This window comes from Apus apus, chromosome 10 (genome assembly GCF_020740795.1).
Source record: "Apus apus isolate bApuApu2 chromosome 10, bApuApu2.pri.cur, whole genome shotgun sequence".
Classification (NCBI taxonomy): Eukaryota; Metazoa; Chordata; class Aves; order Apodiformes; family Apodidae; genus Apus; species Apus apus.
Genome location: NC_067291.1, coordinates 19,116,731 through 19,128,423, shown reverse-complemented (window position 1 = coordinate 19,128,423; position 11,693 = coordinate 19,116,731). Strand labels below are relative to the sequence as shown.

Sequence of the window (11,693 nt, the reverse complement as noted above, 5' to 3'; positions counted from 1 at the left end):
ACCTGGTGAAGGCTCAGCTCCCAGCTGCTTATCACAAGAGTTAAATGATATATTATTACAACTTCTCACGTTCAGGGAAAGAACAAACAACTGAACTAAAGCAAAATTTGGTTGTAAATCTTTATTAATAGAAACACATTCTTCCTGAAGGACTAAAATTCAGTAGTGTTAAGACCCATGACAGCTTGCACTAAGTACCACAGTTTCACTGAGAAATACAATGTATGAATACATACAGATTTCATAACTGAAGTTTAAATGCCCAGTGGAGAAATTACGAAGTATGAAAGTGATCCTTGCTGTTCCATTACTCAACGAATTCAATCCTTTGACATACTTCAAACACAGGTACAGTGTGTGCTATAGTGAAATGCTAAGTATGTAAATAATGCTCAACTCTCCTGAGTAAAGTAACCTGCACTCTGCAGTGAGGAGGGAGTCTCAAGTGCCCCCGAAGAGCAGTTGCATCATGCCTCCTGTTGACAGAACACATTTGTGAAATGCAGCCTGGAGCCTGTACCAGTTCTGTGTTACATCTCCCTGTAACAGTATTTCCCTTCCTTTATAGTAACAATAACTGGGTCTACATCACAAACAGTAAGCTGTTACCTTTAACAGGAACAATAATTTTCTGGAGAATTTATAGTGTTTTACAGTAGAAAGAGATAAATAGTGACATGGCACTAAGCTAATCTCCACTTCAGTGCCTGTTCTGGATTGCTGGCCTTGCTTTGCCTTGCCCTAGGAGCAGTGGCAGTTTTTGTGGAGCAACCTGTTCATAACCATTATACAGTTTAGAGCACACTTTGCTAAACTTGAGGCTTGAGAAGGCCAGAGAGATCTGGAATTAACTACAGGAGGCTAGGTGTGAAGGACATGTGGAGATAAAGTCAGCTGAAACAAAGGCTTCCAGGTGAGGTAGATGACCTGGAATTCAGGGAAAACTGCTCTTTTATTTGTTAGATACAAGCTATCAAAATAAAACACAATTCGAGCCACTACTCCATCCCACCAGGGGCCAACCAACAAGGCATATGCACCAACTTCTCCAGTGCAACCCTAAATTTAAGTAGGAAAGCAGTCTGCTGCCTTCCAAAGTCTATAAATAAAAACAGAAGCTACAGCCCTGGCAGGAATGATCCAAGGAGCCCTGGTCTCCCAAGAGAGTTCCATGTTTTCCCTTTGCTTTGGTGGGATGGAGCTCTGTTGGAGTTTGTTCACGGGCTAAGAGAAGGTGGTACCTGTGTTTCCTTGTTTTGTTGTTTCAGTGCTGGCATTACCAAACCCGACCCTGTCAGAGAGCAGCAACTTCTTTCCCCTGACACCTGGATAAGGATGTGTTGCTACAGGCCTGCTAGGATCCACACAGCACTCCTGTTAAGGCTAAACTAGAAACAGACTAAATTGGTAGCACTTATATCAACATCAGATACATCCAGTTTCAATTCTGCAGCAGCAGAATGCAGGAGGGGTGTGTGCTGAGCAAGGTTACCCCAGCCTCTAACAGACACCCAAAAACCTTTAACAAACACCCCAAAACTGTTTACAGGGGTCTCAGACTGTGCTCCTCCTGCCACCAAGATGCACCAAGGAACAGCAGGGCCAGCTAACAGGATATCCCAACATCAGAAGCCCTATCTGCATGCAAGAGTGAAAGAGCAAATCTCCAATTAAAAGATAAACACTATTTCTATTTAGTGCTGCTCCACTGTTCATAAGCATATTATATGCAGATAATAGGATTTCTTTCTAATATGGTAGTTGACAGGATACAAGTTTAAGTGTTACTGTTCACTGGTAAATGTCATGCACAGGTGATTGAGAGGGAACAAAATACAGGATATGGGAATGTTACCTGAATTCACTATGAAATCACGAAATCTAATGCGATCATTTAATTTTACAAAATTCTTTACATTACAGGGAGTAAAACCATGAGAATTAGAGGCTTATCTTGTACTTGAGAGAAGTTTGATAAGAAAGCACTGCAGTCCTTCACTTCATCTTTCTCTTCTTTGGTCCAAGGTGCTGTTTCCTTTGCTTGTAGAGATGACGGTAGTTTAGAAATACCCCTGAAAAAGAATGAAGTGCTTAGGGTAAGACATGACTGCTCCTTTTAATGCTAGATGGATGTACCACATTTAAAAAAACAAACAACAAACCAAAACCAACAACAACAACCAAAGCAAGCACCATACAAAAAAGCAATAGTTTTAGGGTGTGCAGAGTGTTGAAAAATAATGCAAGTTGTTTTTTCTGCTGGGTGAGGCAGGGGTTGCTGCACAGGCTGTTTGCTGTGGGCTGCTCAGAAGGTTGGTTTGTCACTTTTTAAAAGTTGCAACACTGACTGTGCAGAGCTGGGAAAGGATCAACCAGGTATTTCAGAGTGAAAGCCAATTAAAGGTATCCTTTTGTGTCTATGAAAGGGAGAGATCTAGTGCAAGTTCAGCTTAAAATTCTAGGTTAGACTCTCCTGACTTGCAGATACCCAGACCTCCTGGGTGTGCATATTACAGTTAACTTAGTTTAAAAATGTAACAGCAGAAACAATATGCATCAAGCACAATTGAAATTATATTTAAATATCCTACTACTTAAATATCCTACTATTTAAAGAGCCTGGAAAAACACAACTTCATGTTGTACCAGCTATTATAATATAGTTTAGTTAAACACTGCTTTAATTTGAAATTATATTTAGATTTGTGCTAAATCATTCCAAAGCTCAAAGTTGAAACTAAGTATAATGAAGCTGTAAATACCTCTAAAAATTATTCTTATAACCCAGTGATCTGTAGATAATGCTAACTTGTTACCAGGGTCTCCTTGGTGGGCTAATCAGTGCTAATTGTGTTCCCCTCCATCCCTGACAAATGTACTGAAACAAGCCACAAGGATAATTCTCAGCCTCAAGCAATTTAGTGCTGCCGTAATACCCAAGATGCAGAAATTTAATTTTCTTTGACAAATATATTTATTCAGAGGAAACTGACCTTTTTATATCAACAGTGAGAAATGCAATTAAGTTTCTTACCTAAAAACAAGGCTATAAGGCATATTTGAAGCAAAAATGAAAACTGGATTGTGACGTTCAGTGGGTTTGGCAATGCCAGACTGTACTTCCCTGTTTCACTGAAGATTGGAATGGACTGAATGATGGAGACAGCTGAAAGCAGAAGGCCACCACTGTTACCAAACACAGATAAGAGATACAATTGCCCAGCCCACACCAACTTTTCCAAGCTATTCCCTTCTTAATTTGCTAGCTCGCATTAATTAAACCAATTTTAAAGCTTTTTTTAAAAACATGCAGTATGAAGGAAAGCAGCTAGATCAGCCAGGAAAGCAACTGAGCTGTCAAAAGTGAAGTTGCCTGGTGAGACACTGTTCTCACACACAACCATAGCCTGCAGGGCCCATGCCTGCAGTATTCACAGTCTTCCCTTTGTCTGGAATTGGGCAATGCCCAAACCTACTCCTGGCTCACAGAAACAGGTTCTGACAGGTATGATTACACACAGTTCTTACAGCTAGAAGCTGAGCAATGATATGCTGCTTAAATAAACATTAAAAAAATAATCCAGATCTCTTACGACAGTCATTCTCCAAGCAGAAAGGGAGCCAAGCCTTCTCTGGGCAGCAGTGTCTCAGGTTATGCTGCTCGCAGAGGAAGAATCAGCCCCTGCCTGCCCTGTACAGTGATTTACAAGACCATGTCAAGATCTGTGGGCTTGTGTGAACCCAAGCTGGGCTGACAGGCCTTGCAGCCCAAAGCAAACACTGCTGAGGATGAGCAGAGGGAGGAGAGCACTGCTGTTCTGCCCTGTCCTGCTCTGATGGAGTGCAGCACACAAGTGGTCACTTTGCCAGGTAACCTTTTGTTTTCCTCTCCAGTGCCCAAAAGGGACTTGTTTTCATATAAAAAAAAATACTTGATTTGATAAGAAAAAAAAAAAAAGCTTGTATTTGGCTCAGCTCAAAGCAAGTACCTATTTGTTTTTCTATTATTATTTTTCAGTCCAGCAGCCAAACAAAAAAAAGTGAGTGATGTGCCTTGACTGGTTGACTAAAAGTTGTTTATTAAACTTTTTCAGACATACCTTCTGCCAAGCCTCCTAAGGGGTAGAGAGGGATCCAGGCAGTGTAACGGAGCCAGGTCAGTGGTTTCCATTCGATACCAATGCATGAAAGCATATAATATGGATACCTAAAACCAGGGTGGAAAGAGACAAGACACTGTTTAAAATGGAAGCTGCTACTGGAATTATTCTTGCATCTACCTGCTGTACTGAAGAGTCAACATAGTGATGTAATATTCTAAAGTTGTTCCTATGGATCACAATGGACACACCCTTATTTGGCAGTTAACAGAACTATTATTCTGATCATATAGATGAATGTAACTGCCTGGCTTGCCTAATAAACCTTTCAAAATACTTATTTTGAAAGAGAAACAGAGCATAGTGCAGCTGACTTGACAATGGAAATTCAAAGCAAGAGAACCCTCAAGGGAAATATCAACAGGTTTCTCTAGGCTCAGGGCATTATTATAATTTTCAGACTCCAGCCTTGTCTCAGCTTTTGGTAGGTGGATGAAGCTCTGAGAGCTGTGATGGTGTGTGCCTAAAGGAAATGTTCCTCTCTGGGGCCAATACACTAGAGCCTCTTCCAAAAGTTAAAAGGATCAAACCTCCTTTCAAGAGTTCTTGGGAACAACACCTGCTAGAGGAAAATTTCCACACACCTGAAGAGCTCGATGATACTCCAGAAATAAAATACGAAGAACACCACAGGTTTGCTCTGCATTTCCTCTAGGCCTCCAAGGATAACAAATAAAATAAAGCTTCTTCCAAATACCTGTTTAAGAAAAACAAGTTAAGGAAGTCTTCATCACAAGAAAGAGCAAGTCCTTGCTGTCAAAAACATGGAGGATGTGTACTCTTCACACCTGAAACATGCTGAGCACAAAACTAACTGCAGCTGACCTGTGACCTGCTTCTGAATATGGATTTTGCTCTGTATTTAAGTGCAATCCAAGGGACCTAGTCTTAAATGATCTATCCTCATTTGTAGGCAAAATAACCACAATCAGGATAAAAAGGGCACTGGCCCAAATCAAAATCACGTACTTTTCATCAGCCACTTATTGCTTTTGCTGTCCTGAACTATCCTCCTTAGGTAATGGAAGAAGACATCCTGCCACAGCTGAGTCTGGGAAGCATGGATTCCTGCCTCTTAAATATATTCTCTAGTCCAGTGCCAGTGAGGTTGTGTGACTTATTTTAGGTGAGTCTCGATACGTGTGTAAAATATTTACTTTAAACATGGGGAGAGCAAGGAGAAGAACCTTAAAGCATTACCTGCATTACAGTAGGTGCCAGTGGTGATCTGACTAGTCCTATGAGGGAATTCACAATCTCCATGATTGCCAGGGTCTGACAGAAATACATCATGTCAGCAATAGTGTGAAATGTATCGTAGAAGGAATCTGTAAGACAGGAGACACCATTTTAGAGAACAACTTAATTCCTGAGTTCAGGAAGCTGGTGAGCAGCATGGCTTTTAACAGGATTCTAGTTGTAATAAATCCATTATGCATAATTATGTAACTTCATTATAGACCTTACCTTGATCTCACAGCAGTTAGGCCAGAAACACTGCTCAAGTGCTCTACCATCAATGGAAGGATCAAGAGCTATTTCAGTGATCACCAAAGAAAGGCTACAGTGCTGTACCTCAGTAGAACGAATCCTTCTTGTTTCAAAAGCAAAATATTCTGCCCAGCTCATTTTAAGAAATGCTAACATTGCAGTGAGTGGGACATTTTGCTCCACCTGATCTCTTTAGAAGTAATCTTGGCAAAGTCAAGCACCGTTCATCAGAATATGCAGTTGTGATTCACAAGAGGCCAGTATTTTCCTGCCCTTGACACTGTGATGGCCCTTGAGAGGCCCTTGCTGAGAGCTTCAGTGATTTATTTATGGTTTTGTTTCCTCAATGTGTCTTCCTTTCGATGTCACTATTTAGAAAATATTAAAAGCAAACAAAACTCCTGAGGTAAGTAAAGTAGTGCTTATTACTTGCCTTTTCCTAAGATGAACAGTCGTACTGTCATGTTCACAAAAATCCAAGAGAATCCCAAAAACTGTACAAGATTATACATGACTAAGTATCCTTTCTTCAGGTGTCTGAAAGCTAAAATCAATAACAAGCACATCAGGTGAACAGAGTACAAACGTTAAGTGTTTCTGCAGAGAGCAGGGCTGCAAACCAGGCTTTCTGTGAGAATAAAGCTCACAGGGGAAGCTGCTGCCTGTGATGACAGGGTTGCTGTGTGCACCCTGGGTTCTGCCTGCTGTTCCCACCTCCTAGAACTCAATTCTTGCTTGTTGGGTTTTTGGTGTTTTGTTTTTTTTCAAATTCCTTGGAAACTGCAGACCATTTTGATTAAATTTCTGAACAGCTCACAATACAAAGATCCCCCTCCGAGCTGCATCCAGCCAGTCAAAATTGCTCTGTCAGAGTTGAGGTCTGCGCAGGAGTGGCAGCAGCTTCCTGACCCCCCCTGCACACTGGACAGGTGCGGTTACTTACGGTCTTTTGGGACTCTGGATTCTATTTTCATTTTGTTAATCTTTTCTTCTTCCTTAGGATGAAGGATAAGGTTTAAAAGAGTGTTACTGTAATTAGCAAGTGATTTGTTAACTACATTACTGCAAAGCTAGGGGGCTTAAAACGCAGCTAAGCAGCCAGTTGCTAGAGGGTTTTAATTTTCACCTGCATAAAACAGCACATTTGTCATCCAGAAGTTATGGTGCAGGAAAAGCTAGAGGGTGTTAACTTGTTATCCTGCCTTCACTATGTATTTTGTTCTAGTAATTAGATGCTTTTGCTGAGAAAGCCTGCTGTTTTCTGTGTTAATTCTCAGTTGTCACTGTTTCTTAGTACTGTTCCTTAAAACATTTCATGACCCACCAGTGACCTGAAGGGAGCTGAGAACATCCAGCCCAGGCTCTCTGCCTGCCCCTCACCACTGCTTCCTGGCTCCTGGCATTGCAGCAGCCCTTCCTCCTTCACAATAAGCTCAGTGGCTGTGGAGGGGAACAGGGCAGTGTTTGTTGTCAAACAGATCTGAAGGAATGGGGCCTGGTCAAGTCTTCTCCAAGCTATTCTTGCACCTCCCAGATGCAGGAAGCTGCTCCAGCTTTACCAGATGGTGGGAATGCACCATCAGGGTCAGCTCGTGGCTCAGGAAAGAGCCTCAGGAATCCCTGCTTTCCAAACAATGCCCAGAACTGGCGTCTGCAAATCCATATGGCACATTGATACGATCCTCGCATGGATCAGGACACAGGGCTGGGAAGATGCCAGGTGTGGGGTGTGATCCCTTGGCTGCAGACCCCAGCCAGCACTGAGCTACTGAGAGCCACTACTTCAGGTTCAAGCTGCTGCTCCTTCTAGCCCCAAGTGTTTCTGTTTCTAAAGCCCTGCTTACAGTCTGAGCCATTTAACTAATTCTGCGTGGGATCTGTGTGAAAGAGCAGTGACAGTCAGCATGCCAGACAACTCCAGGCAAATGAAGAACACGAGTTCACGTGCAGGGGAGCAGCTGCCCTTGCTTTGTAGCTGGCAGCACAAGCCACATGTGCCCCCAGGACTGACCTTCTCCCTCAGCTCAGTTTCAGCATCAGATTCATCCAACCAGCGGTCGAAGTCGGGAGCCAGGAAGAGCGGGCGCTTCTCTTGCTTGGTGAGTCTCTCCCACCAGTTACTCTCTTTTTTCTGCACAGTGATGTTCAGCTGCCTTTGAGTCACCCTGCACACAGGCTGAGGGCAGACACAGGACCATAGATCAGCAAAAGTCCTAAGAAACAAGCCCTGAGACTTGAGTTGTACCCAAGCTCTCCTTGTCAAGGAGGCAGGGGTGTCATGGGCTGCTGCAGCACCAGCATCTCTCTGCCACCCAAGGCGTGGAAGCAAAGGGCAGCCCCGTTGAAGATGGCAACTGTGATGGCTATAGAAGTTGATAAGCAGCTTGAAAGCCTGCCTGTACTGCACAGCAACACTGCATGCCACCACAAAGAGCTCAGAGCACAGCACTAGCCTTCCTAGGCAGAACCCATCACCTTGGCTTTAGACCTTCTTAGATCTAGTACTGTGAGCCACCATCTCCTCTAACTAGTGGTAAAAGTAACACTGCCATCAGAGCTGGCAGTGTGGTCACTGCCACCCCATGAGGCCTCTCCACCACAGCCACGCTCTTCATAATGGCAGCCAGGAACTTCTCTATCCTTACAGCCCAGTGTTGTCCCCTTGGGTGCCCACCCTTACTGCCACCATCCTATCGCCCTGCACCTCAAGCCTGTGCCAAGGTGCTCTGCAGGAAACTGCCCCTCGGAGTAGCTGAAGAGCCATGAACTGTCCACGTGATGCCAGCACTGCTACCTCAAGGCTGGCTGGCTGCTCCTGGGACATCTGAAGGCTGTAGCTGTCATTTACAGCTACCAACGCCTGGTCCTTGTCTGTCAGAAGCTCCATCTCTGGCTGGTGGCCAGCCTGGCACCAGCAAGGGGCACTCATGGTGCACATCAAAGCTCAAAGAAAACCCTGGACTGCAAATACTCCCAGTCCCAACCTTAGTTACACAGATTGCACGGAGCAGGTTCTCCTCCAGCCCCTTCACAGTGACTCAGAGTGATGAGACTTCTGGAAGAAGGCTGCTCTGCAGAGGCAGGGGTTGCCTCCCAGGCCTGGCTCCCAGCACAGCCCAGGGATGCCAGCACAAGGGACAAGTGCAGGCAGTGATGGACACCTCTCCCCACGCTGTGGACCAGGCAGCTGCTGCTTTACAGGACAGATAACAAACTGGTGACAGGATCCTGGAACCAAGGGATGTTCAGTGCCTGACACTCAGTACCTGGTAGGTGCCAACCAAGAAACCTGCTGGCCCACAGACCCTGGAAATTCACCCTTGAGCCACCTCCTCCCTTGTTGAAGCAGCAGAGGTAAATGGTGGCTCCCAACTGCAGCTCTTCCCAGCAGGCAGCCAGGAATCAGCAGCACAAATCCTGCACTGGCAGCAGAGCCCTGGGTCTCCCTGTGCTCCCAACAGCTTTGAGAGGTAAAGACAGACTCTCCTCTCCTCTGTGAGGAACGAAGAGGGACTGCTCTTCCAGCCAGGCTTTCTTCTATTTGACTACAACAGCAATTAAGAAAAGATTCTGCAACAGGAGCCACCATGGATCTGTCCTGGCAACCTAAGAAATCTGCACAAGCCAGGAACACTGGTTCTCATGACTTTATTTTGTTGGGCTGCAAAAGAAGCCAGGAGGCATCACCCTGACCCTTTGCAGCACAGTGTTCCCCAGCTCGCCAGTCAAGGCTGCATCAGACAACACACTGCCAGATTCTCCCATTATTTTGCTACTCTAAATCCTTAAAAACAGTCTGACAACTGCTGTCTAACACCTGAGACCTGTTTCTATGAAGGCTGACCCATGTGAGCACTATCTCCAGTGAGGTGATTTGCATTAAGGCAGGATGGTGGCTGAGCACTGGGACAGGTGACTGCCACTGATGGCTTTTGGTTTGCAGCAGTTACAGAGTTACCAGGAAAATCTAAACAGCATTTTATGGACTTGCTGCACAGCCATTTTCCTTTCAAGTTTGTAAAATCTCACTTGTTCTTTCCAAGAGTTACAGAAGTTAAAATACCTACTTTGGGCTCAACGGGTTCTAGGAACTCGATCTGAAACTCGTAGATGTTGTCCCCTTTGGCACCATGACCCTGAGCTGAAAGACAAGAAGTAAGAGTCAGGGTGAAGGTCCCTGGCAGCTCCACACTCCCCCCTGCAAAGAACACTTCATATGCAGAAATCCAGCAGTTATTGCTTCCTCCTCTCTTGCTGGGAGGCAGGAGGAAACCACATGCTGACAGGGAAGAAACAAACAGCCCAAAAGGTTGCTCTGAGGTGCAGTTCCTGCAGCTCTGCAGGGTGCTGGAAAAGGGTCCCTGCTTGCAGGAAGGCAGCAGTGACCTTCCCCAAAAGAGGGGGCCAAAAGGCTGCTCAGAGCTAGCCTGGCTCCAACTGGGAATCCCCTCTGCTGGACGGGCTTTGAGGGATCCAGCCTCCACTGCAAGAAGTGCCCGGGGAGGCCCATCCCGGTGGGTCTGCCGGAGCAGGGTGAGGGGATTCCCCTCCCCGGGGCAGCAGCCTGTGTTCATTCCCCACACACCCGGGTCTTCTTCCCAGAAGGGCTCCAAAACCCCCCCAGGCTTTGTTTAACTTCCACCCTTCCAGGCTGTAAACGGATCCTGAGGTGACACGATGTGCAACAACCCCTATCAGGTGGCCCTGGCTGGGGCTCGAGAGGGAGGCAGCATTTCCTAGACAACCCATCTCGGGGAAAACCACGAAACAGATGAGAAAACCCCGATAAAGCCCGTCCCGGCATCTCCTCGGTGCCACCCGCCCGAGCTGCGGGGCGCTGCGACGGGGGCTGCGCAGGCTGAAACAAACCCCCCCCCGAGGCCGAGACCTGCTTTACCTTTCAAGTGGCCCCGGCTCCCGGGGCAGAGCTTCGGTGACAGCTGCCAACAAGGGGGGTGTGCGCGGAAACAACGCGCCGCGGGTAACCGCGGGGTTCGGCTGGCACGGGGGAGCGGAGGCATATGGAAATGTCACCGGTATTTAAAGGCGGGGAGGTCGTTTGTCTGTTTGCTTTTCTTGTTAGATAAGATACGACCCGCCAGGGCCGGGGTGCCGCGGGTTTGGGGGCGGGTGACGGGACGGATCCGAGCGGGCGGTGACCGCGACACGCGGTCTCCGCAGGGCAGCCCACCCCCCCGGCCCGTCCCCCAAGGGCAGAGCCCCCACCTCGGAAGTGCAGCACGTTGTCGGTGATGGCGACGTCCGGGTTCTGCAGGGGGAGAAGCAGCGTCAGGCGGCAGCTCCCGAGCCCCCCCCTCCTCCCCCGCACCCCGCTCCAGACCCGGAGCCCTCCCGGTGCCCGCGGGGCGGGGGGTGACCCGGGGGGGGTGACCCGGGGGTGCCCCGGTACCTGCACGTCGCTCAGCTCCACGCGCAGGTAGAGCTCGCGGTGCCGCTGCGCCCAGTGCACGTGCGGCCGCAGGCTGGGGCCCGCCATGGCGCGCGCCGCCCCGCGCCCCGCGCGCCGCTCCCCGGGGCGGGCAGGGGGGGGGGGAGAGGGGCTCCCGCGCGCCTGCGCACCGCGCCCGCCGCCCTCGCGCCTCCCGCCGCGCCTGCGCACGAGGCGCCGGGGGGAGGCGGGGCCGGGCCGGGATGGGCCGGGATGGGCCGGGCGGCCTCCAGCCCCGCCCGGGGCTCCTGCTGGGCCGGCCCCGCACGCGGCCCCGCACGCCCTCCTGTCCCCCGTGTGCGGCCCGGCCCCCGCCCCCAGGGCGGCGGCGGCGGCGCTGAGAGAGCGCGGCAGGGGTTTTAGCGGAGCTGCGAGGCTGTTCGGCTGCTGCTGCTGCGGCCGCCTGGGCAGCGCTGCGCCCGGCGGGCTGTCAGAGCGGCCGCTCCGCCCGCAGGGAGCCGGCCCCGCTGTCGGCTCGTGTCCCCCCGCCTCGGCACGGGCCCCTCCGAGGGTCCCAGGCCGGGGCACATCGAGCTGTTCGTGCCACCTGAGCCACCCCCCGGGCGCGCGGTAAAAGCGGCCGCGCGCCCCGG

At 48.6% G+C, this 11,693-nt stretch overlaps 1 protein-coding gene across 1 annotated transcript; it reads right to left on the bottom strand.

Annotated features, from left to right (window-relative positions):
• Window positions 1-106: 106 nt before the first annotated feature.
• Window positions 107-11,212, bottom strand: HACD3 (3-hydroxyacyl-CoA dehydratase 3). Its single transcript, XM_051628163.1, has 11 exons — window positions 11,062-11,212; window positions 10,878-10,920; window positions 9,719-9,792; window positions 7,663-7,827; window positions 6,595-6,646; window positions 6,085-6,195; window positions 5,361-5,488; window positions 4,745-4,857; window positions 4,101-4,207; window positions 3,035-3,166; window positions 107-2,072 (listed from the first exon to the last, which is right to left on the bottom strand). Exons 1-11 carry the CDS (start codon window positions 11,146-11,148, stop codon window positions 1,996-1,998), a joined length of 1,089 nt encoding a protein of 362 aa, XP_051484123.1. The 5' UTR covers window positions 11,149-11,212; the 3' UTR covers window positions 107-1,995.
• Window positions 11,213-11,693: the final 481 nt, after the last annotated feature.

Coding starts and splice junctions, on each gene's coding strand:
- HACD3 (XM_051628163.1), bottom strand. CDS start 11,148: ATGGCGGGCCCCAGCCTGCGGCCGCACGTGCACTGGGCGCAGCGGCAC. Junction 10,921..11,061: donor TGGAGCTGAGCGACGTGCAG/GTACCGGGGCAC, acceptor CTCCCCCTGCAG/AACCCGGACGTCGCCATCAC. Junction 6,647..7,662: donor AAACTGAGCTGAGGGAGAAG/GTCAGTCCTGGG, acceptor CTTCATCCTAAG/GAAGAAGAAAAGATTAACAA.